We start from the raw sequence: 27,786 nt of genomic DNA on the forward strand, positions 1-27,786 counted from the left end.
TAGAAAGGTATTTGAAAGACCTTTCCAACGCGTCCAAAATATTGAAGATCTGACCACCCTATCAAAAGTTATGGTTACTTAAGTGTTTTTTATACACTTTTTGAGGCCGGATCTCAAAAATTTTGATGAAAAAGTTGTCCGGATCTATGTAACGACACATCGTTAGATAGGTAATCAAAAAATCAAAGCCCAAATGATTGAAGATCTGACAACGCCATCAAAAGTTATGAGCAATTGTGCAAAAATATAATTTTGACGGATGCAAAAAAGGGTAAACATTGTAAAAGATCCGGCTGAGGCAGCACTAAGCATTATGGAATCGGCCTCGTTAGCCCAAGCTTTTTATAGCAGAAACGTAAGTAACGCTTTTATAGCATTTTATTTGCATGTATTCAGGCGCATTTGAATACAGGCAGAAAGCGTCTTCAATTGGTTTTAGAAGGAAGGCACCAATCATTGAGGTGGTTTAATGTAACGTTTTTAGAAATATGTTTGGGATTTTTTTTGTCTTCTAGAAAGCTGTTGGGGTTGCCCATCCAAGCTACTTTTTCGAAGGCACCAACATTTTATCTCGTAATCTACGCCTTGTACGACCAATTTTAGAAAAAAATAGTGAACCTTTAAAAATCAGTTTTTTGAACGTATTCAAAAAAATCTAACTATGTACAAAGTTAGACAATTAGGCAATTTTTCGAACCACTCTAATACGGCGTAGGTTACCCTAATGGCAAAAAAAAACCTGTCAAATTACATCGAATTGTTTTTTTTAACGTAAAGTAATCCAATAGTCCAAATCAATAGTTTTTTAAGTCTCTTGGACAATTTTGTAGCCAATTTTCTGAACTCTTAAAAAAAAAAAAAATATTTTCAGAAATAGTCACTCATGGTCACTATTTTAAAAAATCTAAAAACTGCAAATATTTCGCTAAATACAAACTTTCGGTGGCTACATCTTGAAAACGGAGCCTTTTATCAAAACTGTGAAGTATTTTTCGATTGCAAATTAAATTTTACATAGAAAAATTAAGTCAAATTAGTTTTTTCATGTAATTTCGATTTTTCCAAAAATCACATTTTTTTCAAAAATTCATAACTCGGTGGCAGATTTTTTGACTATGTTCCTCTATGGCTCAAAAGTTGCGGGTTTTTGTCCCCTAAAACATATCAAAAAATCTCGAAAATAAAAAAAAATACGTATTTTGGGAAATTGAGTTTTTGTGAAAAAAAAAGTTGATTCGAAAATCTGCAATTTTTTTTCGTGTACATATTTTTTGCTCAATAGTCCTCAACAATATCTACAACCTTGCCGAAGACACAAAATTGATCAGAAAATTTACGCAAAAGTTATAGCTGTTTGAATATTTACGTACCATTTTTGTATGGACAGCAGCCAAAATTGTATGGAGACTTGTATGGGTGAACCAATGACACAAAAAAGCTTCTTTGGTCATAGGGAAGGCTCCCACAAAGTTTGAGCCAAATCAAAAAATACAAAAAAAAAGGGTCGATATCGGCCAATTTCGTAGAGAGTTGCTCAAAATCAAACCATTTTTTTTATCGTATTCCAACTTTACTCTTTGTAATTTTAGTTTCTCAAATATGATAATGAAATTAACAACATTTAACAACAGTGCTCAAGTGCGAGTCACTAAATTGAAAATTTAATTATTTTCCTGGATTGAAAATAAAGATCAAAAATTGATTCAAGTTCAAAACACTGTCTCTTTTTGATTCATGAAGCAACTTATTGGCTTTCGATTATTTTCGATTTGGTTTTATTTTCCAGCGCTATCTTCCCCCGGTGCGGTGAAAATTTATTTAAGCTTGAGTCAACGCGTTTTGCACGTCCAAGGATTTATTTTTAGGTTGCGCTGGCGCGCTGTCCAAGCTGGCCAGCTGGTTGGATCCGACAAACACAGGCTCAGATGTACACACAACTTATGTTTTTTTTGGTTTCCAAACATACAGCAAAGACAAAAATGTTTTTTTTTTTAAATGAACCACCATGCGTCTCCATGGAGCGTTACCTTACAGCAGTTTTCAGGAAAGCGCCAAAATGTAGGCAATCGAGAGGGGTTACCCTCGCTGGAAGCTTCTTCAGTTTTTTCGTGAAAGTTGGAGGGTTGGATGGTTTTTAGGGGTAGTTTAACAATCCTATAGGATTTTTCTGGAAGCTGACTTTATCGAAACACTTTTCAAAGAAATGTAATAAGCTTGTTGAAATTTTTTAACCCAAACCCCATTTTAAATATTCGCGTCGATAGCAATTTCCTCAAACAAGAGATTGAGGTTTTCGAGCTCCACCACCAAGCTCCGCAAAGCCATAGGAAATATTTTGCCGGGAATTTGCTAACAAGCATCCATTTACGCGGGGCTTCCCCTCACCACACCGACGAAAAGGGAAAATGCCATGGAAATTGCGCGAGTAATTTTCGAGATTTTCCAAGATGGTGGAAAAAAGCCACTCGCTGCGGAGGAGTTTCCGCGCGCCGCTTCTTCGCAAAACTCGATAAATTTAATAAATCTCGACTTTGCAAACGGCGCCCGCAAGTGGATTTTGCCAAGACTTGATATTAGAAGTGGGGTGGGTGGCTATTTTGGGGTGGGAGCCACCCCATTTTCATCAACGCGATGGTGTAAGAGATGATGGGGGAACAGAGATGCTTTTGGCTTCTTCACTCGAGTTGCCGAGTAGAAATAATATATTCAAATATAATTAGTTTCAAGCTCGGGGAAACTTTGACGGCGGAGATGCCGAAAATGGCGACGAGGCTTCTACGCCCACACGTTTTGGAAAGTTGAGCCTTTTGCCGAGCGTTGGAGGCTGCTGGCGTCGAATAAATATTGTTACTTATTTTCCAACCGTTAATCCTGGGAGCTATTACGAGTGGGATGTTAGGTGGAGGAAACGTGCGCGAAACGTGGTTCTGTGAAATTGGATTCTTTTGCAAATCCTTGAAAGTTGGAAGAATGGAGTGGGAAATAGGGTTTGTTACTTTTTATGTAGATATAGTGATATTAAAAAAAATAATTCAAAATTGATGATATGCTTATTAGTGATTTTTTTTCTAAATGACTTCCAGTTTAATTTTAACATTCAAAAGCAGTCTTTAATTTGGTAGTAATTTTAAAATTTGAAAGGTTTAATTTACCATTCTAAAAAAATAATTATTCACCCAACCCTATTTTGCACCATCTTTTCTTCAAACACCAGCAGCATCCCGGCCACGTTCTCCTTAGGGAGCGTTCTTTTATTACGTAACGCAGTAGGGGGGGAGGGGGGGTCGGAGGCCGTGTTACGCTCAATACAAAATTTTTGAAATTTTTATGGAAATTTTGTTACGAGGGGGGGGGGAGGGGGTCTAAAAGTCCGATTTTTCGCGTTACGTAATAAAAGAACGCTCCCTTAGCTTGTTAATACTTTGAAGCAGCTCCAACGCCAACGACGACGTCGTCTTCGGTGACGACGGTGAGTGCTTTTCTGCTTGGCTTTTACAGATTTTCACGTTCGCGCCGCCCAGATGCTGCCTCTATTGCTTTTTGGTAAATTTAGGGTGAGGGCTTCAATTGTTGCCTTTTAAATGTTGAATAAATTTGATGAAAATGTTGTTTAGATTTTCATCAAGCTGTTTTACTTATTTTTTTTTTTATATTTCTACCCTAATTCTTAACTCAGAAAACTGATGCTTGATGGTTTTCGCCCAGATTTCCTGTGGCCCACGAACTAGAGTGCTCGGAATACATCAGCAGCAACGGCACACAATGTGTATACAATTTTCCCGAGAGTTTTCCCCCTGAAGTGAAGAAAACTCCCAGTGACAATTTATTCGCGCGCATAAATTTGCACTTCCCGCTTTCAACCAAGCTGGTGAACTGTGTGCCAAATCGTGCTTCACTGTCGGTAGGAAATAGGATTTTCTTTTTGTTATGTTGTTGAAAATTAATTTAAGAATTTAAAACCAGCAATTTTTTAAAGTATTGTATGCATTTTCTTCTCTAAAATTTTTAAAAGAAATGGTCAAAAATCTTTACTTTCTTCTTTCTCAACCTCATAAGATGACACGCGCCCAACATCCCATTAAAACTACCCCTTCTCCAGATAAATCCACTCCTCTAAACAAGAAGGTTCCTCTTCCTGACACGCGCAAGCATTACGAGCAAAAAACCCAGAGATTTCCTCTTCCACGGATGGCGCGCGGATAATTTATCTTTTTCCGCAGTGGGCTTGTTAAAACTTTGTATAGTTGAGGCAACCCTTGGTGCTCTCGAGAAGAACCTCTTGGAACGTGTCCTCGGGCGCGTGCTCTCTTCTTTCTTCTCCATGGCCTGGATCTTTGTCTTCCCCTTGTAGGATGAAGATGAAGATGAGTCTGCCGGAGGAAGGGTTCGGTTGGTGGCGAAGAAATTTAATTTATTCATGAAGGCATTCTCGGTTCTCGGGGAATGGTTGTTCCACATCTTGAGGTGAAGATTTTCTTTAGAAGGAGTTATTTTAAATATAAAAGTTTATTTTTCATTGTTCAAATCTACGCTTTTAATGTCATTGAAAATTACAGTAAAATTTGTAAAATTTTCAATAAATTTCAACTCGAAAAATCTTGTCTTGAAAGCAAACAACTAAAATTAAATCATTCTCAGGAATGTTGTTTAACTGAAAGAAACATTGTATGAGAATTTCAATTATTAAAGATTCACTCTTCTTTATACATAATTTGAAGGCTTGAAACTTTGAAGGTTGATGATTGGATGATTTGAAGATATCACTCTAGAATTATTATTCCCATATAAAATTCTATTATTTAATATTTTTTGTAAAACATCAATTATAAACATTTCTGAAGAACGATTCATTCTAGAGAATTGGAAATAATAATATTTCTTCCCGACATTGAAGATTTTACCTTATAAGGTTTATATGACTACTACAATAAAAAGGTGTGATTTAAAAAATACAAATGAATTAAATGAAAAAATGGCTCAAATTTCCTTTAAAATATATTATCTCATTTTTCCGTTGTAATTTTTAAATCAAGACTAGCATTTTGAATGGGCGTAATTTTCAATGTTTGGCCCTTTTAAAATGTTAGTCTTGATTTAATAGTTTTCAAAATATTTTTTTTCGAAAAGATCGGAAAATTTCACGAATGTTTCATGTATTAACATTGAAAATCGGACCATAAGTTGCTGAGATATCGTCATTAGAAAATGGTGGGTTATTTTGGTGAGACTTAGAAAACTCCAATTTTCGTGTTTCTTTTTCTTAAAGCGGCTCTATCTCAGCAACCCGAGGTCCAATCTTCAACGTTTCTTAGACAATTTTATAGCGAACTTTTCAAAAAAAATATTTTTAGAAATGGTCACTCATGGTCACTATTTTTAAAAATTTAAAAACTGCAAATATTTCGCTAAAATCAAACTTTCGGTGGCTATATCTTGAAAACGGAGCCCTTTATAAAACAATCTGTAAAGTAGTTTTCGATTGCAAATTCAATTTTGCATTAAAAAATTATGTCAAACTTGTTTTTGCATGAAACTTCGATTTTTTTCCAAAAATCACTATTTTTTCAAAAAATCATAACTCGGCGGCAGATTTTTTGACCATGTTTCTTTATGGCTCAAAAGTTGCGGATTTTTGTCCCCTAAAACATACCAAAAAATCTCGAAAATCAAAAAAATACTTATTTTTGGAAATTGAATTTAAGTGAAAGAAAAGTTGATTAAAAAATCTGCATTTTTTCCGTGTACCTATTTTTTCTCAAAAGTCCTCAACAATACCTACAACTTTGCCGAAGACACCAAATTGATCAGAAAATTCACTCAAAAGTTACAGCTGTTTGAATATTTACATACCATTTTTGTATGGACAGCAGCCAAAATTGTATGGAGACTTGTATGGGTGAACCAATGACGCAAAATAGCTTATTTGGTCATAGGGAAGGCCCCCACAAAGTTTAAGTCAAATAAAAAAAATACAAAAAATAAAAATGGTCGAAATCGGCCGATTTCGTAGAGAGTTGCACAAATATGACTTAAATATTCTTAAACTAAAATGATGTTTTTGCCTTCCTCACCTCAATGGGGAAAGGACTATAAAATCACTCCAAAAATGAACTTCGAATTTTGACCTCGTAGACCCACATTCACGTACACAGCAAAAAATGGGGGTGTAATAAAATGTTGCATTATTTTATGAAATTGTATGTAATATAACACCCTGAAATATGCAGCCCATTAGTATGGCAAACCTACTTGACCGAAATGTCAAGTTCATATATGGCCGAGCGGGCTAAGGCGCCAGTCCGTACTGTTGGTGCAGGGTTTGAATCCCGTCGTTTGCAACTATTTTTTTGTGTTTACAAAAATTGTATCGCATGCAAAAAAAACAAAACACAAAATTTCGTCAAAAAAAACACTTAATATTACACACTGCATATTAAGTGTATTTTTTGACGAAATTTTGTGTTTCGTTTTTTTTGCATGCGATTTCACCATCGGATTTTTTGCTGTGTATACATATCGACTCAGAATCAAAAACTGAGCAAATGTCTGTGTGTGTGGTTGGATGTTGATCAAAATAGTTGCACTCGATTATCTCGTCGATTAGTCTCATTCGATCCGTCTTAGAGTCAAGTTACTATCTATAAACTTTGAAGTAAACTTCAAAAGTTATGCTGAAAAAATGATTCCGGCTAAAGTCCGGAAGATTGTGAAAAGGGTGGCTTTGTAAGAAAATCCGCAATGCTATACATTTTTTTGTAAGGTATTTAACAGGCGTTTCCAACGAGCCCAAAAGGTTGATGATCTGACAACCCTATCAGAGATCATAAGCACTTTTTTTGGGCCGTTTGTTCACTTTATGAATTCGAAGAAGGCACCAACCACTTTAAAGTGGATCAAGTAACGTTTTTAATCAATAAAAATACTTTTAACAGTTGGTGTCTTCAAAATTATCTAATAAAATCAGGGAGTAATAAAAACATAAATAAAATCTTCAAATTTTCATTGACAAAACCCGATCAAAATTAAGTAGCAATTTACAGTTCAATTTGAATTTGTGTTGACAAGTTGATTAAATGATATAATTTTTGCACTAATTGGATTAACACAACATGTTTGACAAAATTACTTGAGCTCACTGGAAAAAATATTTGAAAAATGTAATGAATTCAGTGTATTGGATAGAGAAATATTAAATTTATCGTGATTCCACAGAATTTCGGGTAAAAAATCGTGAAAATTCAATTCAAATGCAAATGAAACAGAATTGGAAAAAGTGTAACCTCGAATTGTCCCAAAATGTACACATTTTTTTTTCAAATACACAGTATCCTGACTATTAGGTAAGTACAGAAGATTGCTTTGATTTTTCATTCTATAATTTGATAACTCCCTTTCTCGACAACGAGGGAGTCCACTGTATTTATCGTTTTTGGTCGCCCTATAAGAACATTATTTAAAACTTAAAAAAAGATTGATGTACTTTGTAAAAGTTAGAAAACACAATGATTAAAAAAGATATTACACAGAAAAAAATCAATTCTCGAAACCGTGAAGTCAGTTCACGATTATGAGAACCACGAAGAAATATATTCACGTTTATGGTGCAAATGCACCATACTCATGAATAAATTCCTTCGTGGATCTCACATTCGTGAACTTAATTCACGATTACGGGAATTGATTTTTTTTCTGTGTACACTCCGATCCGATGGTGAAATCGCATACAAAAGCATGCACATCACTCTGTTAAGAAAAGTCACTTAATGTTACACGCTGCATATACAATTTTCGTACACTCAAGAAAAAAAACTGGCAGCCGACAGGATTCAATCCCAGCCCTAGTAACATTCTAGGTTTTAAGTAGGCCATAAAAGCCTATTTAGGCCGTATGAGGGTTTTCAGAACCATGATAAAACCTGTAAGTTTAAAAATGTTACTAGGGAGTAGTCACAGAAAGGACTGGCGCCTTAGCCCGCTCGGCTATCAGACCGAAAAAAGAAAGGTTAAAAGCCTATTGAAGCTTGACATTTCGTTCTACATTGACTGGTGGACTACATATTTCTGTGTTTAATATTACATAAAATTTAATTGAATAATGCAAAATTAATTTTTTAATTTTTTTACGCCCAGGCCTTTTACACGCTGCTGATTTACTACTTTTTAGGTAAATATGGTAAATACTATTCCAAAACTAAAATCAGTTCATTTTTTTAAATAAAATTTTAAACATAAAATTGATAAAATAAAGAAATAAATCACCCTCTGTTTCAAAAACCATCAATAGCTTCTAAAAGATCTAATTCCACGAATCCTTTCCAATTTCTTCCGAAATGAAAGGGTGGTGGAATCGATTCAAAAAAGTAATTTAAAACTTTTCAACCAAGTAAAACAAGCAGGGGTGCGGGATTGTTCCATCCGCAGGATACGACACGCTGAATAACTTTCCTAGGGGGTGGGACCGTCTTCGTTGAGGTGTGTGCGTGTACTAAACGCGAAGATTTTTGTTAGTGAGGGTGTACCGGCAGGATGCTCTGCATACTTTCATACGAGAATAAAAGTTTTGCGCAAGATGGCTTCCGTTTTGGGAGGTTATCTGCGGTTCCGGCGTTTGCTACCTTTGAGATATCTGGCAACGATTTGTTTTTTGAATGTTTTTTTCCTAAGGACGACACAAGTTCACAAACAGTCAATTTTAAGGGGACACACACTCACATACACGAATTAGAAGGCTCGAAGTAATTTCACGCCTCGTTTCAGAACAATTACTTCTTCCGGAATCGAGATTGTATGCAGATTCCGAAGCATTAATTCCTTCCGCAAAACACTCTCGACCTTCGGTATGGTCTAAGCCAATCACTCTATAGTTTATAAATTTCTCAAGATGAGATGATTTGTCCCAAGAAACTGCACGAGTCTCGCACAAACCTGATTGGTAATCGCCTCGTTGGCACCCTCCTCGTAACCGGGAGCCGCCGGTGGGTACGGACTCTTGGGCAGCTGGTACGCGCCGGAAGCGTCCAGCTTCGGGAACACCGTGTGCGGCAACGTCTCCATCGGGTGCTCCAAGGCCGCGGCGTAGGCATGGGGACCGTGGGGCAGCGGTGAGGCAACTCTGAAATGTCGAATAAAATGGTTTTAGTTTGTTTGAACAAGATGTTTAGTAAGGTTGGTAATTCTCCACCAACTCACACAGCAGTTGCTTCGATGCCTCTTCAAATCATAACCATTTCAGGCTGCAAAATATGGAAAATAGGCCTATTTTCACTTAAGTTCAACACTTAAATGTTCAAAAATGGAAGGGGTCGTATCGCTCCTCCGTCGCAAGAAATCGAAAAATAAGGCTTCGTGATCAGGTCGATTCAACTGCTGTGTGAGATGGCTTAGAATTACCCCTTTAACATATTTGTTTATACACTCAACCCCCGGAGGATGGTCACTTTTTCGTTTGACACTTTTTTAGTTTGTACCCCGTTGGTTGGTCAAAGTCAAACTAAAAAGTGACGTACTGTCACTTTTTACACAGCGTCCACTCACACTATCATAACAAACGTTTGGTAGTGTGTGTGAATCCTGTGTAAAATGGGTGTCAAACTAAAAATGACCCCGTTCGTTTGACAACAGCTGGTGTCAAACCATCGGGGTTTGAGTGTATTAAGTGAAAATACAAAATAAACTTTGAATACCTCGGCAGCATCGGGGTCGGATCCGGCGGCGGGAAGTTCTGATGCGGCTGGGGCTTCTGCTCCTGCTGCGACTCGTACGGACGGAACGGCTGGGCACTGTGCGCCGGCGGAACCGGGCTGAGCGTGGCCGGGCTGTACGACGCGGCCGACAGCCGGCCCCCGTTCTCGGCGTGGGCGCTCTGGTGCAGCGCCACCTGGTCGTCGCGGCGGATCGTCACCTTGATCTCGTTGCCGGCATCGCGGAACAGATTCTGGGCGTCGTGGTGCGTCAAGTCGCGCGCATCGTACTGATCGATCTTGGTGATGATGTCCCCGCGGAGCAGCTCCTTCTGGGCCGGGGTGTTTACCTGGACCTGTGGACGTGAGGGAAAGAAGAATGTAGAGCAGGGTTTAGTCCCTTGAGGAAGAAGGCTCGATTTCCCACAGAACCCCTTTTAATTTGTTTGCACCCTTTTGCTGCTTTCTTGGAAGAAAGCGTCCGACACGATGGTCAGCAGAAGTGTCCGGTTTACGGACTCTGACAACAAGTTTTTAGCAGTGGTCAGTTTTTGATGGGCTTGTTTTGGGTAGAAAAGTATCCTTTTTGGAACTAGTTTTTGCTTTATATGGGACATGCTGGAAGGCAGGTTTTGATTCCCACGATGTAATGCCGATTTGAAGACGGTTTGATAGCTCTGTTCAAAATACGTATCGGAATGCAAATTTAAAGACCGATTTAATCCAGTTGTGGATTTCGTTCGAACCGGTTTGGTTATGTTCTTTGTTTAGTATATTTTTTTATTTAATAAGATCTACAATCTACAATTTATAAAAAAACATGAAAATTCTCAAAGGTTACATTAAGGAGAAATTTAAGAAAAAAATTGCATGAAAGTGAAATAAGATACTTTTTAATTAGGAATACCTCTAGGCTGAAAATGGAATTATGCCTGGATCAATTCTAATAATATATCATTAAAATTTACGCTTGATCCTCCAACTTCTTCTGACAGCTAGATTTAATGGGATTTTCTCATTAATGTACACAGTTTATTCCTGGGTTTCGTGTACCGAAGCAAGATGTCAACCTTATTATAGCCTTATATTAAAATTGATAACCTAACCCCACAAAGAGCAAATCCCCCCGTTCGCCATAAATTCCCATTTTTACTACCCCTATAGCTTGCAAAAGTTCCATTATCTTCAAGACGCCACCGTAAGACACAAAAGATAATCTCGTTCATAAAATAAACCGAAAAAGAGACTAAAAGTTGAACCGAACCCCGAAACGACTCCTCAGGGAATCCTTTTTCTGGTGAATATCTTCCTCAAACCAACCCCCGTTCCGTTGTTCGTCCTCTAACGGGACAAGGTTTCGCCGAAGCGCATAAAAATATGCTAATATTGAACCAAATGGGGTGGGTACCTCTCCGTTCCCTCTGGCACAGGACTCTTTTTGCTTGTCCCGAAATGGGACGAAAAAATTGGGAGTGGTTTCACTGGCGGCGTCGTATCCGGAACGGTGGTTTCGACGCGAAGGGTGAGGCAAAAAATAACGAAACGAAGCGAACGAATTTAGCTTTGTGTATAGGAAATTCAAAGGAACCTGATGTGAAAGAAGCTTCTTTTTGTAAGAAGTTAGTTGCTTTGCAGTGATCCTGAGATCTGAATGCTGTTAAACCTTATTAAAAATGGTTTCTTTTTACTTGACTCCAATATTTTGATGAGAGTTAAATCCTTGAAATTTGGCAAGTTTTTTTTTAAATAAATGCTGATTGCATTGGCTTTAAATCTCTATATAATCGTTGCTTTTAAAAGATTTCAAAGAATATTTATTCGTAGTTGTTTTTTTTATTTGTGTTACATATTTTTGACACAAAGTCAAAAGTTTATATGAAGGTGAATGTGTTGCTAATTTTGATTAGGAAACGTAAAATTACTCAAATTTTGACAAGAAATTTCTAGAATTTTTGAGACCAAATAAGGCCCTATGTTTCCCTACGATTTCGTAAATCGACTTTTCATTGTATTTTTGTATTAGAATGAAACATTTTCTTTGTCAAAAAAGCACTTTTGCATCAGAGCAGTTCTCTACGGAATCGGTCTTTTTTCCTAAATTTTATTTTTTGTATTTTTAATCCGGCTGAAACTTTTTTGGTGCCTTCGGTATGCCCAAAGAAGCCATTTTGCATCATTAGTTCGTTCATACAATTTTCCATACAAATTTGGCAGCGTCCATACAAGAAAGATATGTGAAAATTCAAAAATCTGTATCTTTTGAAGGATTTTTTCGATCGATTTGGTGTCTTCGGCAAAGTTGCAGGTATGGATATGGTCTGTGTACTGAAAAAAAAATGATACACGATAAAATAAAATTGGCGATTCTTAATTGCACTTTTTGTCATTAAAACTTGATTTGCAAAAAAACACTATTTTCATTTTTTTATATGTTTTAGAGGACATCAAATGCCAACTTTTCGAAAATTTGCAGAATGGGCAAAAAATCATTGATCGAGTTATGATTTTTTGAATCAATACAGATTTTAAAAAAAATCTAAATATTGGTCGCAAAAAATTTTCAACTTCATTTTTCGATGTAAAATCGAATTTGCAACCAAAAAGGACTTTAGTGAATTTTTGATAAAGGTCACCGTTTTCAAGTTAAGGCCATTTTTAGGTAACTTTTTTGAAAATAGTCGCAGTTTTTCATTTTTTTTTAAATTAGTGCCCATGTTTGCCCACCTATGAAAAAAAATATAAAGATGAGAAAATTATCTGTATTTTGCTTATTTGAACTTTATTGATACGACCCTTGGTTACTGAGATATTGCCATGCAAAGGTTAAAAAACAGGAAAATTGATGTTTTCTATGTCTCACCCAAACAATCACCATTTTCTAATGTCGATATCTCAGCAACTAATGGTCCGATTTACAATGTTAAAATATGAAACAGTCGTGAAATTTGTCGATCTTTTCGAAAAAAATATTAAAAAAAAAATTAAATCAATACTAACATTTCAAAAGGGCGTAATATTGAATTTATGACCCGTCGATCGGGCCGGACATCGAGAAATTAAGTTTAAAAATTTTTGCGACCAATATTTCGATTTTTTGAAAAAATCTTCATTGATTCAAAAAACCATAACTCGGTCAAAGATTTTTTGCCCATTCTGGAAATTTCTGAAAATTTGGCATTTAATGTCCTCTAAAACATATCAAAAAATAAAAAAAATAGTGTTTTCTTGCAAATCAAGTTTTAGTGACAAAAAGTGAAATTAAAAATCACAAAAAAATTACCGCGCATAATTTTTTTTCAGTGTAGTCCATATCCATACCTACAACTTTGCCGATGACACCAAATCGATCAAAAAATTCTTTCAAAAGATATATTTTTTTTTTTAATTTTCACATACCTTTTTTGTATGGACAGCTGCCAATATTGTATGGAAAATTATATAGACAAACTAATGATGCAAAATGGCACCAAAAAAGTTTCAGCCGGATTAAAAATACAAAAAAAAATCGAATGACCGAAATCTTAGAGAGAAAGAATCATTCGTTTTTCCATACAAGTCTCCATATAATTTTGGGGGCTGAGAAGGGATTTTCTGAGCTATTTGGTGTCTTCGGCGAAGTTGCAGGTTATGATTAGAACTATTCCGAAATAATAGATACAAATCGAATAAAATAAGAAATCGATTTTAACTTTTTATTACTAAAAGTTAAATTCCCAAAATGTGTATTTTTTATTTTCGTTTTTTTTTGGATATGTTTTATGGTACAAAACAAGATATCTACAGAGCCAAGGGGCAAAATCTGGAGGGGGCAAAAAAATAAAAATATAAATATTGAAATAACAAGCCATAGTTGAAGCATTTGTATGAAAAAGTGTTTTGAAATGAATTTTACACTAGTTCAGTTGTTTTGCAATCATTAATTTTAAAAAATGAAAGAATTGACGAAAAGAAAAATTTTATCGAAAAAAACTTAAACAAATTTTTTAAAGATTTTAAAATCAACTCAAGCATGCTGAAAGCATGCATTTTAAATTTATTTCAGCTGACAAAAACTTTAAATAAAATTTGTACCAGCCAAATATGATGGATAAACAAATCTTTTTTACACAAATTGGACGAATTGTTACTATGATATCTAAAAATGAAAACATTGACGAACATGTGAATTTCATATACGAAGGGAAGTGAGTGCTATTAGGTATTCACGTAAATTTTAATAAAACTGTTAATGAGGTTTACCAGTAAATTACATAGCCTCTTGTAGATTAAAAAAATGGGGCATAATAGAAAGTTCTTTAAATTATCCTATTTGTTTGGAATTATTTTGCTCATTGGTATTCCACGATCAAGTCAATTCCAAACAAATAGTATAAACTGGCGAATATTCTAGAGAGAAAAAAAAACAATTGCAGTAAGACTCAGTTTACATTTATTGGAATCGACGAGTTACAGAATATTTAGAGAATTCCTAGTTCTAAACAGAACTCTATCGTTAGCAAGAAAGTGTTCGTCATACCCTTAGACAAGGGGTTTCCAGCATAGTGTCAAACTGGTAATTAATCCGGAATTACTTGGAGTTTGAGCAAGTGATTCTGTAATTCCGAATTTACTCAGTAATTCAGGAGTAATCCTGGTAATTCCCGATAATTCCAATAATTATTGGTGATTCTATGATTCTTATTTGTGAAAACATACTACAGAAAATAAAAAAAATACGATGAAAATAACTGTTAAAAATAATCACGATAAACCTTTCATAAATCAATTAATGCCTATTAATTTTCATGTTGAGTCTCCGGCGCCAATAGAAAGTGGTATAATTCAGTAATTCCAGAATTACTTAGCAATTCTGCAGTAATTCTTGTAATTCCGGAATTACCTAGTAATTTCGTAGTGATTCGCGTATTTCCCATTGATTCTAGCAACATCTGGAAATCTTTAACCTTTCGGCAGTCACGTGTTTTTAGCGTATATTACAAGTGCTCTTACAAAGTGTGTACAAAGTACATATACGCTACTGCCGGTGGGTTAAAGGGAAATCTGCAGAATGCATTTTGATTTTTCCTGATGGCCGTAAAGGTGTATTCACATTATACCGCATCCGCAGCCGCAGCCGCATCCACACAAAATTTGACAGTACGGACGCACAGTGCGGAAGCGATTTCTCCAATGCATTTCATATGCAGCCATTTACACTGATCCGCATCCGTATCCGCAGTACGGATGCGGAATTTTGTACTTTTGACAGCTGTCAGTCGATCCAATAAGGCTTTCTAGTTGAAAATTTATTAACATATTCACACCTCTGAGTACTACTCAGAAGTTGGTTTGTTTGCATCAGATCTGCTTTCTGTTTCCAGCATTTTTTTCATGCGACTGATAGCTGGATTTTGAAGGCTTATCGCCCGATGACAGCTAACATATTCGCTAACAAAATCGCAGAAAACAACCGATCTCATCGGTAAACTTCAATTGTACCAAAAATATTAGTATACTTGTTGTCTTTTATCGATAATCCGGTTAAAAAAACAGAACCAAAATTTGTTAAATTTTTTATCGATTTTCGATTGTTTGAAATGTTAAACGAAATCCCGGAAAAAATACAGGAAATCTATCCGGTTTATCGAAGCTCACGTAAATTTCACCTGACAGATGAGGCACTATGAAAATAATCTCGTTGATGTTACGTGAAAAAACTCATGAAAGTTACACGGAAAAACCCAGTGGAAAAATATCATAAATTTTTTCACGAAACTTCAACGTGAATGTATTTTTTTCCTGAACGCATTCACATTGTTTTTACGTGTGTCAAGTAAAACGGATCTAGCAAGCAGCAAAACGGAGTTACGTGAATTTTCACGTAGCATTAATGTGTTGATTTTTATGAGTGTTGTTTTAGGTGTTTTTTTTTTATTTTCTTTGTGGAATAAGTCTAAGAAACAAAATAACTCATATTATTCGGAACACAATAAGGGCGGGTAATGTTTTTTTCTGGAAATTCTGAAATTTCTTTAAAAAGGACAATTGGAATTCTTCTTATTTGAAAAAACGTATAGAATGGGCAAATAATTTTCTTTTATAAAATCCCTATTTGTAGAAAAATGTTTCCACGTGGTTTATGGATAACCCCTTAGTGAATACCACGAACATAGTTAGACAAAAAAATGCTTTTTATCATTGAATATCTTATAAAACCATTTGAATTGATCTTTTAAAATCAAAAGGACACACATTACCTACAGATGAATACTAAAGAAATGAATTAAACACAAAACCAATATTCATTACTAATGATCAATTTCATTATAAAAATTCAAATCATAAAAATTTTAGGTATGGAGAAATTGATATACAATTCACAATCACTGCCTTCAACTGAAAAATTATTTTCTGAGGGCTTATAGGGGTTGACAGGCGTACAAAATCTCAGCATCTTGAACATTTTTCACCAACCCCCCAAAAAATCCTTTTCATTCCGCTGTCTATATACATGAGCAGCTTTTCCCCGGGATCCGCTCTCCTAGATGATGATAATTATGTGTGCACGTCTTGTTGCCAAACTCCCATCAGGATCCTTTTTCCCGAGGATGAAGTCGGAGCTGCTTTTTATTACTCGAAACGAAAATTGCTTACCCTGATGATGATGATGGCGTGTACGCTTTTACGAGAAGCGATTTCCAAATATTTAAATAGCGCTTTTCCTTACAGTTTTATCAAAATTTTCTCTACTTTACATATACACACACTTTGCATATTTGAGGGAGCGAAAAGCGATAAGAAGTTCTGTTTGCGTTTTTCGGCGAGGTAAGATGGTGGAGGAGGAAAATTAAAACGAGGGTGGGTCGACGTCGTCTTCATTTTCTTCTTCCTTCGGGACGGAGTCTTTTGATAAGCTTTTCCGAGATTTTCTCCGGCAAAGGTGACGTCGGGTCCCACCCTTTTCCTGTTCGCTGTGTTCTGTGTTGGTGGGTTTTACAACGTTGCGCGCCTGTCTGAAATAATAAATTATCTCCCGAAATTTAATATAAATGAAAATCTAATTAAGAACGTCGCATTAATTAAAAATGTTTTCTCCGCACAAGAAGTGCGCCCATGTTTGCACAGACATCGTTTTTCGAAAGGGTAATTTATACGTCGAGCAAAAGTTTTCCTTTTCAAACGAGAGGAAAAACTCTCTCGCCTTCCTCCACGGGGCAGAATTTCTTTTATCTTGCTCTTGCGGTTTGCGAAGCGAACGTCCTGAGTGCCAGGAGGTCCTTGGGCGGAAAATAAATTATACTCTGTGCTGCTAAGACAGAGGGAAATGTCTTCTGGAATGGCGAAAGAAAAGTTTGCCACTCCTTTCGGTGCTGCAACTATCTTATCTTTTTTGGGGTTGCCGGTGGGACCTTTGAAGAAAGTTGTCTGCTGCTTGGTTATTTTCTTATTTTTGCATTGAAGCGGGAAAGACTCGTCGTTCTTTTGCTCTATGCATAAATTAGCAATTCAGGGATATTAGATAAGGGAATTGAGAAGCAGCCTTGCAATTTATTTAAGAGTTAGGATTTACTTAGTTACTCTCCTTCTTCAACATGTTATCAAGAAGTTCATACTAAATTTAAACAAGATTAAAATAAAACATTACGCAAAAGTTCACCCCTTAAAATAACAACAAAGCATAACTCAGCGGTCATGTCCCTGTCAACAAAATCTGCGTCTTTCGGAACACGTTTTTAAAAGCGTTATTAGCAAAGTGACGATTTTCTACAGATTCCTTCCCGCAAGATAAGCTGTCTTTACGTTGTCAATACCCTGTTTTGAAACCGAAAAGCAAAAAAAAGAAAATTCTCATCCCCCAACAACAAGCTTTTTTTTCATCACTTCGAATGAACGATCACGAAAATGAAAACGCTCGACGTCGCCGAGAGACGGGGTTTATTTTCGGCCTCGGAAAAACATGCGAAAAGTCGAAAAAAAAAACAGTTCTTGGCAGCGAAAAAATTGCACTTGCAGTCGACCCATCATCGTCACCACCGTCAACCAGAACATACCCCCTCGGACTGACCGTCAGGGGATGGGATACCGGCGTCACTTTGGTCATGTGATTTTGATTTTGCTTTCGGTTGATGAAAAAATAATGCAAATTTTGTAGCTTCTAAAAAGAAATTCTCATCAACTTTGCTAATACATACTCAAGAAAAATTTTCAAAGAGATATGAAAAAATGCAAATTTTTAAGGATCGATTCGAATAAACTATTTTTGCTATTCCGCTGCGGAACTGTCAACTTTTCCTAACCTTCTGGAGAAACGGAACGGCCTACTTTTCCCTACATAGTATAAAAAAAAATCATGGTAATATTACATCTGGGAAGGGGTACATCTTTTATGTCACAAAAAATGTGTAATTTTACCTTTGAAAATGTGTAATATTACCACTTTTCTACTGCAATGTCACTTGTTCGATCTAAATTGATGTAAAATTACATCATAAAATAGGGAATATTTAACCTTCCAAAATTACACCTTACAAATTTACATTATTTTTACCTGTGTACCTAAAATAACTGAATCGAAATTTAATACCTTTCAATACATTTTTTCACTGAAATGAGTGCAGAAAAGTTGAAATTTTCAACACTAGTACCGAAAAGCTACATTTTTCAATATTTATATGTTTTTAAAATCCAAATTCCACCCCCCCCCTCTTCCTCCTCCCTCTTCCCCCTCCTAAAATAATAACAATTACTTGCCAAATTTACACTAACACACACAGAAAAAAAATCATGGTAATATTACATCTGGGAAGGAGTACATCTTTTATGTCAGAAAAAAGGTGTAATTTTACCTCTGGAAATGTGTAATTTTACCACTTTTCTGGTGTAATGTCACTTTTTCAGTCTAAATTGAGGTAAAATTACATCATAAAAGAGGTAATATTAAACCTTCCAAAATTAAAGCTTCCAAATTTACATTATTTTTTTCTGTGCACCCAACCACAACTCATTCGGAGCGTTTGGTACGGTATGTCCACGCATCCTTCCTGCCCTGTTGATTCTGTGAAATGTGATCCGTTCTCAGAATCTGTCTCTGCGGTTAATGCAACGCAGTAGGCCTGGCCGCTTTAATTTTTGCAATACATGTTCGGGGTTACTCGGATGAAATGCAATCATTAATATTGACAAGAAAGGACTTGGGGCGTAATCTAACCGAAAGTTCTTCCAGGATGCTTTCTTCGGACTGGCTGCGCTTGTGTTCGATTAGATTAGATTAGATTAGATAGGTCCTTTTCAAAAAGTAAGCGAGAATTCTAATCATGAACTTTACGAAATTTATTGCAACTACTGTCACATGATGACGTTTTCCCCTTCTTCACCGAAGCCGATGACGGCCGAACATCGCCCAACGCCGATTGATGGCCGTTTGATGAATGTCTTTGGGGTGGGATCTTCCTCGCGCGGAATTTCATCACAACCCCAACGCGTGACGCAGTGTGGCGCACTAATTTGACGCGATCGACCTTAATGAACCGTGCACGCACGCAAACGTCACGAAATTTGGCCACTTGGTGAGTCACATGTTTTGTAGGAAAAAAAGTGCAGGATGCACGGAGGGAAAATGTTTTGTAAAAATAAATGATTAATGTGGAAGCACCAATTTTTAAGTGTGTTTTATAATTTAAGTTGATGCCAAGATTAACGACCTTGTCGATCCAACTAGATCACGTCGGGCCCCACCACCGACGCCGGACATTTAATGTCTCCGGCAGTCCGTAAACATTTCGTTATTTGGATTTGTGCACTCGGTGTCACACAGAGTGTGAAAACGAGCGTGTTCGGTGGACCACCCCGGCCAGTGAGGTTATCGTTAATTAATGTTGCAAATTAGACGTTTTAATAAATTGCGATCTTTACTCGGTGTCAGCGTTCTAAAACGATCTATTAAAATTAGATATCGAAGGTTGATGAGGATTTGAGGTTTTATTGCAACAATCCTCTTTTTCTTGTTCATTGTTATCCTAGAACCCATAAATCACAACCATTTCCAAATAATTTCTCAATTCTGAACAGAACTCTTCTCTCCTTCGGATCATCTCTTGTTATTGTCCCGATGCACGTTTTTTGGCACTGTTCTGTGATGCAATCTTGCAACCTTACTGCAATCACCAGCCATCGATGTAAACAACGAGCACCGTCAAACGATAGTATTACACATTCGTTAACCGCGAATTTACGACCGCCACAACTTGGTCGTTATTATGCAGTCCCTCAACCGTTTTAGGATATATATTTTTCATCCCCAGTAACGATGAAATAATCCCCATTGCAAAAGAAGTGCACTCATGTCAGTCATCCTCGATTTGGGGCGCAAAAGAAACGCTTGGACGGGTGAAAATTACAACCGTTTTCTGTTGATACGGAATGTCAGAGCCGTCCCCAGCGTCGGAAAATGCGCGTTTTCTTGGGAACAATCACCTTCGGCGAATGTCACCAGTGTCGCGCGATGGCGGTGGTTGTGTTGAAGATGACGACGCAATGGGGGAGGCAAAATATTGCAACAAAGTTGCATTTTATTTCAGACATTCAGTAAAAACAAAAAACACAGCCTTAATCAGTCTTAACTTCTACGTTTTCACAAATCATTTTTTCTTTGCATATTTTATTTTTAGTGAAACTTTGTCCTTTTGAGAAGATTTCTTCCTGCACCTCACACAAGTCTCCATACAATTTTTGGGATTAAACTGCAAACTTTTAAAGTTTGAATTAAAAAGAATCAGGAGGAGCAGTTTTGATCGAATCATACCCCAAAAACCCTCAATGCTCAACACCTTGAGACAGAAGTCAATTAAAAATAACTCTACTTGCCTAATTTTATGTTTATTGACAAGAAGGGACATGTATTGAGCTACAGTACATGACATTCGTAAATCAAGCCTAACTTTTTAAAATGTAACAATAAAGTTGTCGGAAACGGTTTGAAATAGTAGATTATGCCACAAGTTGCAAAAAGCAGATTTTTTCAGCACAAATCGTACATTTATCTCACGAGGTTTACCGAGTTGGATAAATACGACGAGTGCTGAAAAAAACATGTTTTGCAACAAGTTACTAACGACATTTTTTGTAATTCCGAAAATCGCTTCTAGAATGGAATTTGATGTCTATCATCCATGTGTTAAGTAAATTCACTGTTCGAAACAAAAAAAAATGAAACATTTTACTTTTCGACAAAAGTATTGAAAAGTTCAATTTTTCAGCACCCATTCTGCGATTGAAAGGAATTAATTTTCAATTCTATTATTTTTGGTAAGGAAAAGTTGGCCGTTTCGTTTCTCCAGAAGAACAAGAAAAGTTGGCAGTTTCACAGCGGAATTGCAATAGTAGTTCATGCAACAAGTTGCAAAAAGAGGATTTTTTCAGCACGAGTCGTACATTTATCCAACGAGGTTCACCGAGTTGGATAAATACGAAGAGTGCTGAAAAAAACAAGTTTTGCAACGAGTTCCATACAACATTTTTTGCAATTCCAAAAAACTCACAATGAGTAAAATTTTATGTCAAATTTTCATGTATTTTGTCAATAAATCGTTTAAATCAAAAAAATGTTTAAAAGTGTTACTTTTCGAAACAAGTGCTGAAAAGTTGAACTTTTCAGCACCCATTTGAGTGCTGAAAAGTAGAACTTTTCAGCATTTATTTTGAAAAGTGTTGCTATTCGATTCTGTTATTTTTGGTACCGAAAAGTAAGCTATTTCGTCGTTCAAGAATGACAGGAAAAGTAAGTAGTTTCACGACGGAATTGCAAAAAAAAATAATTTTCGCAGTTCCGTCGTGAAACTACTTATTTTTCTTTTCATTCTCAATCGTCGAAACGGCCTACTTTTCTCTACCAAAAATAACAGAATGGAAAATTAATAAGTTCCAATAACAGTGAAGAAAAGCTCTACTTTTCACTAAAATGGGTGCTAAAAAGTATATAGTATCGAAAAGTAACATTTTTCAATATTTTTTTCTAAATTTGAACGGCGAATTTATTTAACACATGGTGTTTGACATAAAATTCAACGAATAGCATTGGAATTATGGCGAATTGTGTAATATCGTAAAGGAAAAAAGGTTCTTTTTAAATTTGATACCAGCATCATGTCTCAATTTAATCTTTTCGTCTATAGATAATTAGAATAGATAATCCGTCGGACGGGAAGTAAATGTTAGCTCAGTCCAGGTGTAGGAGTCGTCTCCCTGGGTCCTGCCTCGGTGGAGTCGCCTGTAGGCAGTTGGACTCGCAATCCAAAGGTCGTCAGTTCGAATCCTGGGGTGGATGGAAGCTAAGGTGTAAAAAAAGGTTTGCAATTGCCTCAACAATCAATCCTTCGGACACTTAGTTTCGAGTAGGAATCTCGCAATCAAGAACGCCAAGGCAATGCTGTAGAGCGAATAATTTGATTTGATTTTGATTTTTTTCTGTTATAAAAAACGTGCGCAAGAAATTACATTTACCAAAAAAAAAAAAAGAAAAATATTTTGCGAATTGTTTTTTTTTGTGTTGGAAAACTAAATAACTTACCTATAATAAAAAAAATATTTATTTTTTTCCAAGAAGTTCTATGGATAGAAAACCTATGCCTATAACTGAATCGAAGCCACCAAATCGCTTCGCTTCGCTTCGCTAGGAGACGGTGATTTTAGCGGATTGCAGACTGGATTTTCGCCATGTGATGTGATGATTGTCTGAGCCCAAGTTGCCTAGGAATCGATAATTGGGAATAGAACCAATTCCACCTGAATCAGATTCTCACCACCATGGCAGCCGTCCATTGCCGGCCGCTCCCATCTCCACCGCGCACCAGGGACAAGGAAAGGGATGCGGAAGACGGGAAGTGTTGATGCTCCACTTTTTTAAGAGTATTAAGCGAAAATCTCCACGGTATCCTCAAGTAAGTTTCGCTTGGAGTTGGACGGTTTTTGGGAAGGTGAATGGTCTGAGGAGCCACCCTAGGCGAGTGGTAACGACCTTTGGCATTGTTGTTCGAATTCTTCGTGTGTTCTCATTTCTAATGGGAAAGCTTTCAATTCTTCTCATCTCTTATTGGATGAATTCTATCAGTCGCCCAGGCTATTTATAGCGAGGTATTTTTAGATTCAATTTCAACTGCGCTTGCAATCTTGCATGCAATCTTGTTTGAGTTCTGATGTTCAACTTGCATTCAATGTGATTCTAAGTCCGATTCTTGGATTCAACTATACCAGTCTAATTCCTCCTCAAGCTACCAATGCTCCACGGTTAAGTGGAAAGCATTTTGCTTGCCAATCCTAAGGACAGGGGATCGAACCCCGCCGTGAGCTTGTAGTTTTTTCTTTAATTCCAAATTCAATGAGTCCAGAACTTTCTCGTTGGGAGCAGATGGGTATCGAACCCAGAACCATTCGCTTATAAAGCGAACATCGTAACCATTCAGCCACGACCGCTCCTTTATAACTGAATCGAAGCCACCAAATCGATCAGAAAGTCAGCTGTCAAAATTGTATGGCCGTAACCTAATGAAGCAAAATGCTTTCTTTGGTCATAAAGAATGTACCCACAAAGTTTCAATAATATCAAAAACAAAAAATAATCGTTGTTTGAAGTTTCACACTGTTAAAATAATTTTAAATGGTAACTAACACTTGGCAAACAAGTACATCTTGAAGGGTATTTTTGAAGTGGTTGAGGAACTGCCTTAAATAATATTTAATGGATTAATTGGGCTTCTTTGCTTAAATAATGCAAAGTGAAGTAAGCATTTCTGGCAACTTTAAGGGTGCACAGCGACCAAGAAAGTTATCGTCTACTTATTCCAATTTTGTCAAACTAACGGACCCAATCCTGCAACAATCTGATTGTCAAAATAGTCAACATTTGTTGTAAATAATTTAGTAGACAGTGCCTAAGGGGAAGAATGAAAAAAATATATAGATAGTTCACGCAGTTTTGAAAATATTGAAATGTCTTTAAAAAAAATCTAGGTGTAAGAGCTATGGTTGATGCGCACCGTTAAAATGTTCGATCTAACTTTTTTTAAAGTTTTAATGATCAAAAATCAAATAATAATTCAGAAAATACTCCAGGTAAAAAAATACATTAATAACAAAAAAACAGTTTGAATAAAAATAGTTAAACATTGATCAAATATCCCCAAAGATTGAATTAAACGGGTTTTCAATTCAAGTATTTACAGAAACTTAACAGATTCCAAAAAATGAAAATAGTTCATTAATTTCAATTCAATTCAATTCGGTTTTATTAGTGAATAATAATGTACAATAAGTTCTTTTGCAGTTCATACCAGAGTTTTGGAGTTCCTTTCAGCTGTGTGTTGAATCTCAATCCATTTTGGAACGATTATTGTTTATAACTAAGAGATTACCAAGAGTAAGAAAAAGTTCATAAATTTAAAAACATTTGGAGTGATTTCGTGAATTCTGTACAATAAATTCACAAACCTGAAACCATAAATATAAACAAGCAGGCTATCCCACTCTTATTTAACGTAAACTATTACTAGAGCAAGTTGGATAGCCATTTTGTTTACATCTCTGGTTTCGCTTAACTTTCGTCCTTTTGAATAGTTACTCCAGAATTTATTAAAGTTTTTGATCATCATATTCGCAATAAAAAAAATCTTGGTAATATTACATCTGGAAACAGGTTTTTAATATCTGAAAAATATTATCTCTAAAACGTATAAATCTACCACTATATCAGGGTGTGAGGTCTCGTGGCGCAGGGGTAGCGGCTTCGGCTGCCGATCCCGATGATGCTATGAGACGCGGGTTCGATTCCCGCCTTATCCACTGAGCTTCTATCGGATGGTGAAGTAAAACGTCGGTCCCGGTTTCTCCTGTCTCGTCAGAGGCGCTGGAGCAGAAATCCCACGTTAGAGGAAGGCCATGCCCCGGGGGGCGTAGTGCCAATAGTTTCGTTTTACTATATCAGGGTTTTCCCACAGTTTCATTTTAATTTTGATAATATCACATTATAATAGAGATAGAGATGATATTACACCTTTAAATTGTACACCTTTCAAATTAATAACAAAATACTGTTTGCATTTTTTTGTTTACTTCACAAATATCTTTATAAAAAAATATATGAAGCAAAACCTCACGAAAACCTACCCTCGTCACAATCAACGGTGCATTGAGATCTGTGCCTCCGACGACCCGGATTCCCCACGGAATCTGTGGCGAGCTGCGGACCAGGGTCACCTGGAAATCGTGTGGCTTCGGACTCATTGTGTCTCACTTGATTTCTTCAATACACGGAAATGAACCGTTGGAGCTGCCGGGGGTCAAACACAATTTATTTATTTTTTACTTTTCGCTTTTTCCTTTCACTCTCAGTCGGGCACGAGAAGTAAAATATTTTTTCACCACGCAAAAATCTTTCCTTTATTTTTGCGAAAATATGTAACAACCTAAAATATCACAGCTCTTCCTTCGCTCACTCTTATATCACACTCGGGTGGTGAGGCACACTTCCTCCTTCTTGTTCACCTTTCGTTCACCTTCTTCTTCGTCCTCGATCCTCTCTTTTTCCTTATTTTTCTCTGTATTCAAAAAAGGAGAAAAGTCGTTTTCCTCCACAAAGCAATTATTTTATTTCGTTTTTCTTCCACTCGAATCAATGATTCGTTTTAAACTAATATCGCATTCAATTAAACTTCAGTACAAAAATTAAAATTTTCCCAGCAAAAATCGCGATCGCGGAAAAAAAGGCACCTCTTTTATCTTTCGTTCGGTCAAGACTCACCACCGACGAGGAGCTCAGCTCTGGCCGAGGGATTTGGCTCCTTAGACGTGTATCTCTCTGTGTGTGTGTGTCAGTTTGAGTGCGCGACTGTCCGAGAAGAAAAATAAATATATAATTTAATCGTGGTCGTCGTCGTCGTCGTTTTCCTCGGACACAAACACACGGCTTTTTCTTTTCTTTTGAATGACCGACCGGTCAGTGAAGAAGCCACTCACGAACTGGGGTTTGTTTGAGTGTGGTTTTTCGCCGAGGGAGCTTGGTTGTTCGAGGAAAAACAGTAGTCATTCGTGTGGCGGTGATGATCGTCAATGATGATCGTGTAAATCAGCTGGTGAGTGTGAGTTTTGTTTCGGCTAGCGGGTGAAAATGAGTGACCAGAAGTAAAGTTTATGAGGTTTTTTTTAAATAACATTTTCGTGTAATAGATTTTATTTGGTAAAAATGTATAATTATTTATTATGGACTGAAATCAAACGTTGAAACATAAAGATTTTTTTTGTTTTTTTTGCATATTGTCGAATGATTTAAGGTTTGAGTGAGATTATTAAACAAATACTCCAAAGACTTTTTGGGGAAATATGAAATCTTCTTAAAACGCTTTTATTTTATATTTTTACAACAAAATGTAGAGTTAAACAAAAGAAAGTTTCAAAATTTCATAACAAATACTGTCTTAAAAGATTCAAACAAGTTCCGTAAAAAATAGGGATAGAAAGTATTTATACAATAAAGGTTCATTTTTCTCATTGATCTATTTCTTCAAAACAGGAATTGGATTTCATTTTTTTATTTGGCATTTTTTTATGAGACAACCCTATGAACAAATGGAAATTTTACATCATTGGTTCGTTTTTACAAGTATGTAAATTGAGCATAAATACAATTTGGGATATTCACTTGCTTTCGCCACGAAATTTAAAAAAAAAATTTCTTTAAATTTCAAGGCCTACTTTGCTCCAACGCAATATATATATAAAATGGATGGATAAGTAAAACATTTGTTAAACAATACAGGAAAATACAGGAGCTTAAAAACGTCTAGACTCGATTATCTGAAGGCCTCGGAAAAAAATCACTTCGGATAATCAAATTTTCGGATAATCGAATCACGATTTTTTTTAATTTTCGAGCTTGAGACCCAAAAACTACTCTAAAATGATTTAGAATTTTTAATCTAAGATGGCGGCGAAAATGGCGGAGATGAAATGAGTCTGGACTGTATCTCATGAAATATTCAATTTACCGTGAGGTTTTGATTGAACTTAATGTAAAAAAAAACTAAAAATGCTTTTGAAAACTTCCAGCGCAAAATTTCCATATCTGGCAACAATCTTGGTAGATTTGAGTACGCCATTGGATTCCACGTGAGGAAATCATTCAATTTGGCCTACCCTTACCTTTTGTTGACTTTTTGATAAGTATTCTCTTAGGAATATCCTTTTTAAAAATGAGGTTTTTTGGAAATAAATCCAAATGTCTCCAAAGTTGGGATTGTTTTTTGAGTCAAAAACAACTCCCATACCAAACATGAGCAGATTTGGTGAAGGTCGATATAGGAAGTGTGGGCAAGAATGACCCAAATATTACAAAATCTGCATCTTTGGAAGGATTTTTTCGATCGACATGGTGTCTTCAGCAAAATTGTAGAAGGAGGGCAGTGAGAAAAAAAAAATCAAGATAAGAAATTAAAATAAAAGTTGTAGGGTAGGGTAGTCATCAATGAGACACTTTTGGTTTTCAACTTTCAAAGATTTTTCACATTTTTTCATCAGCATGTTTTAATAAGCTTTTTGTTGCATTTTCTTTCTTTTAATGTGTTCTAACATTGACCAAAATATGAGATCGATCCGACATCTACAGCCAGAGTTATTCAACTGTCTCATTGTAGACGCACTAGGCAGGAACAATGAGACAGCTGGGGAACAATGAGACACTCTATGAAAATCAATACTTTTCTAGTAAAACATCATGTTTTTGTATTGTTCCATAGCGGGTGACTTGCCTTGAACATATTAGAGCAATTTTACCAACATGAAAGTTTAAATAACCAAAGTTATACTAAAAAGTATTTGAATTTTGTAAAATCCATATATTTATACCAAATAACTTTGTATTTTTGGTTAAATGAGGTTTAAACTCTATAAATATGCCAAAAATCACTTTCAATTCATGTTTTGAAAGATTTCCATAGATTTTGAAAAGTTTAATGAAGAAAAATCGAAGTGTCTCATTGTTACCTATGGGCTGATATAAGTGGGGAACAATGAGACAGCCCTGAATTCTGGGTATATTCTAAATTTTGGCCAAACCTAATGAAAGGACATTGTAGCCCAACTC

The 27,786-nt window shown here is 36.1% G+C and overlaps 1 protein-coding gene across 8 annotated transcripts in view; it reads right to left on the reverse strand.

Moving 5' to 3' along the window:
- The window catches only part of LOC6048137 (PDZ and LIM domain protein 3), a 69,667-nt gene that overhangs the window by 24,266 nt on the left and 17,615 nt on the right, over positions 1-27,786 (reverse strand). For 5 of the 8 annotated variants that reach the window (XM_038260242.1, XM_038260240.1, XM_038260239.1 and 2 more), the window contains exons 1-3: positions 24,816-25,443; positions 9,684-10,036; positions 8,926-9,112 (exon numbers count right to left, since the gene is read on the reverse strand). In XM_038260242.1, the coding sequence (XP_038116170.1) occupies positions 8,926-9,112; positions 9,684-10,036; positions 24,816-24,932 (657 nt within the window). In that variant the 5' untranslated portion in view covers positions 24,933-25,443. Of the gene's footprint in view, positions 1-8,925; positions 9,113-9,683; positions 10,037-24,815; positions 25,444-27,786 lie in introns of those variants that run through there. The other 3 variants (XM_038260237.1, XM_038260238.1, XM_038260236.1) reach the window with 2 other exon arrangements.

Source organism: Culex quinquefasciatus, chromosome 3 (genome assembly GCF_015732765.1).
Source record: "Culex quinquefasciatus strain JHB chromosome 3, VPISU_Cqui_1.0_pri_paternal, whole genome shotgun sequence".
Taxonomy (NCBI): Eukaryota; Metazoa; Arthropoda; class Insecta; order Diptera; family Culicidae; genus Culex; species Culex quinquefasciatus.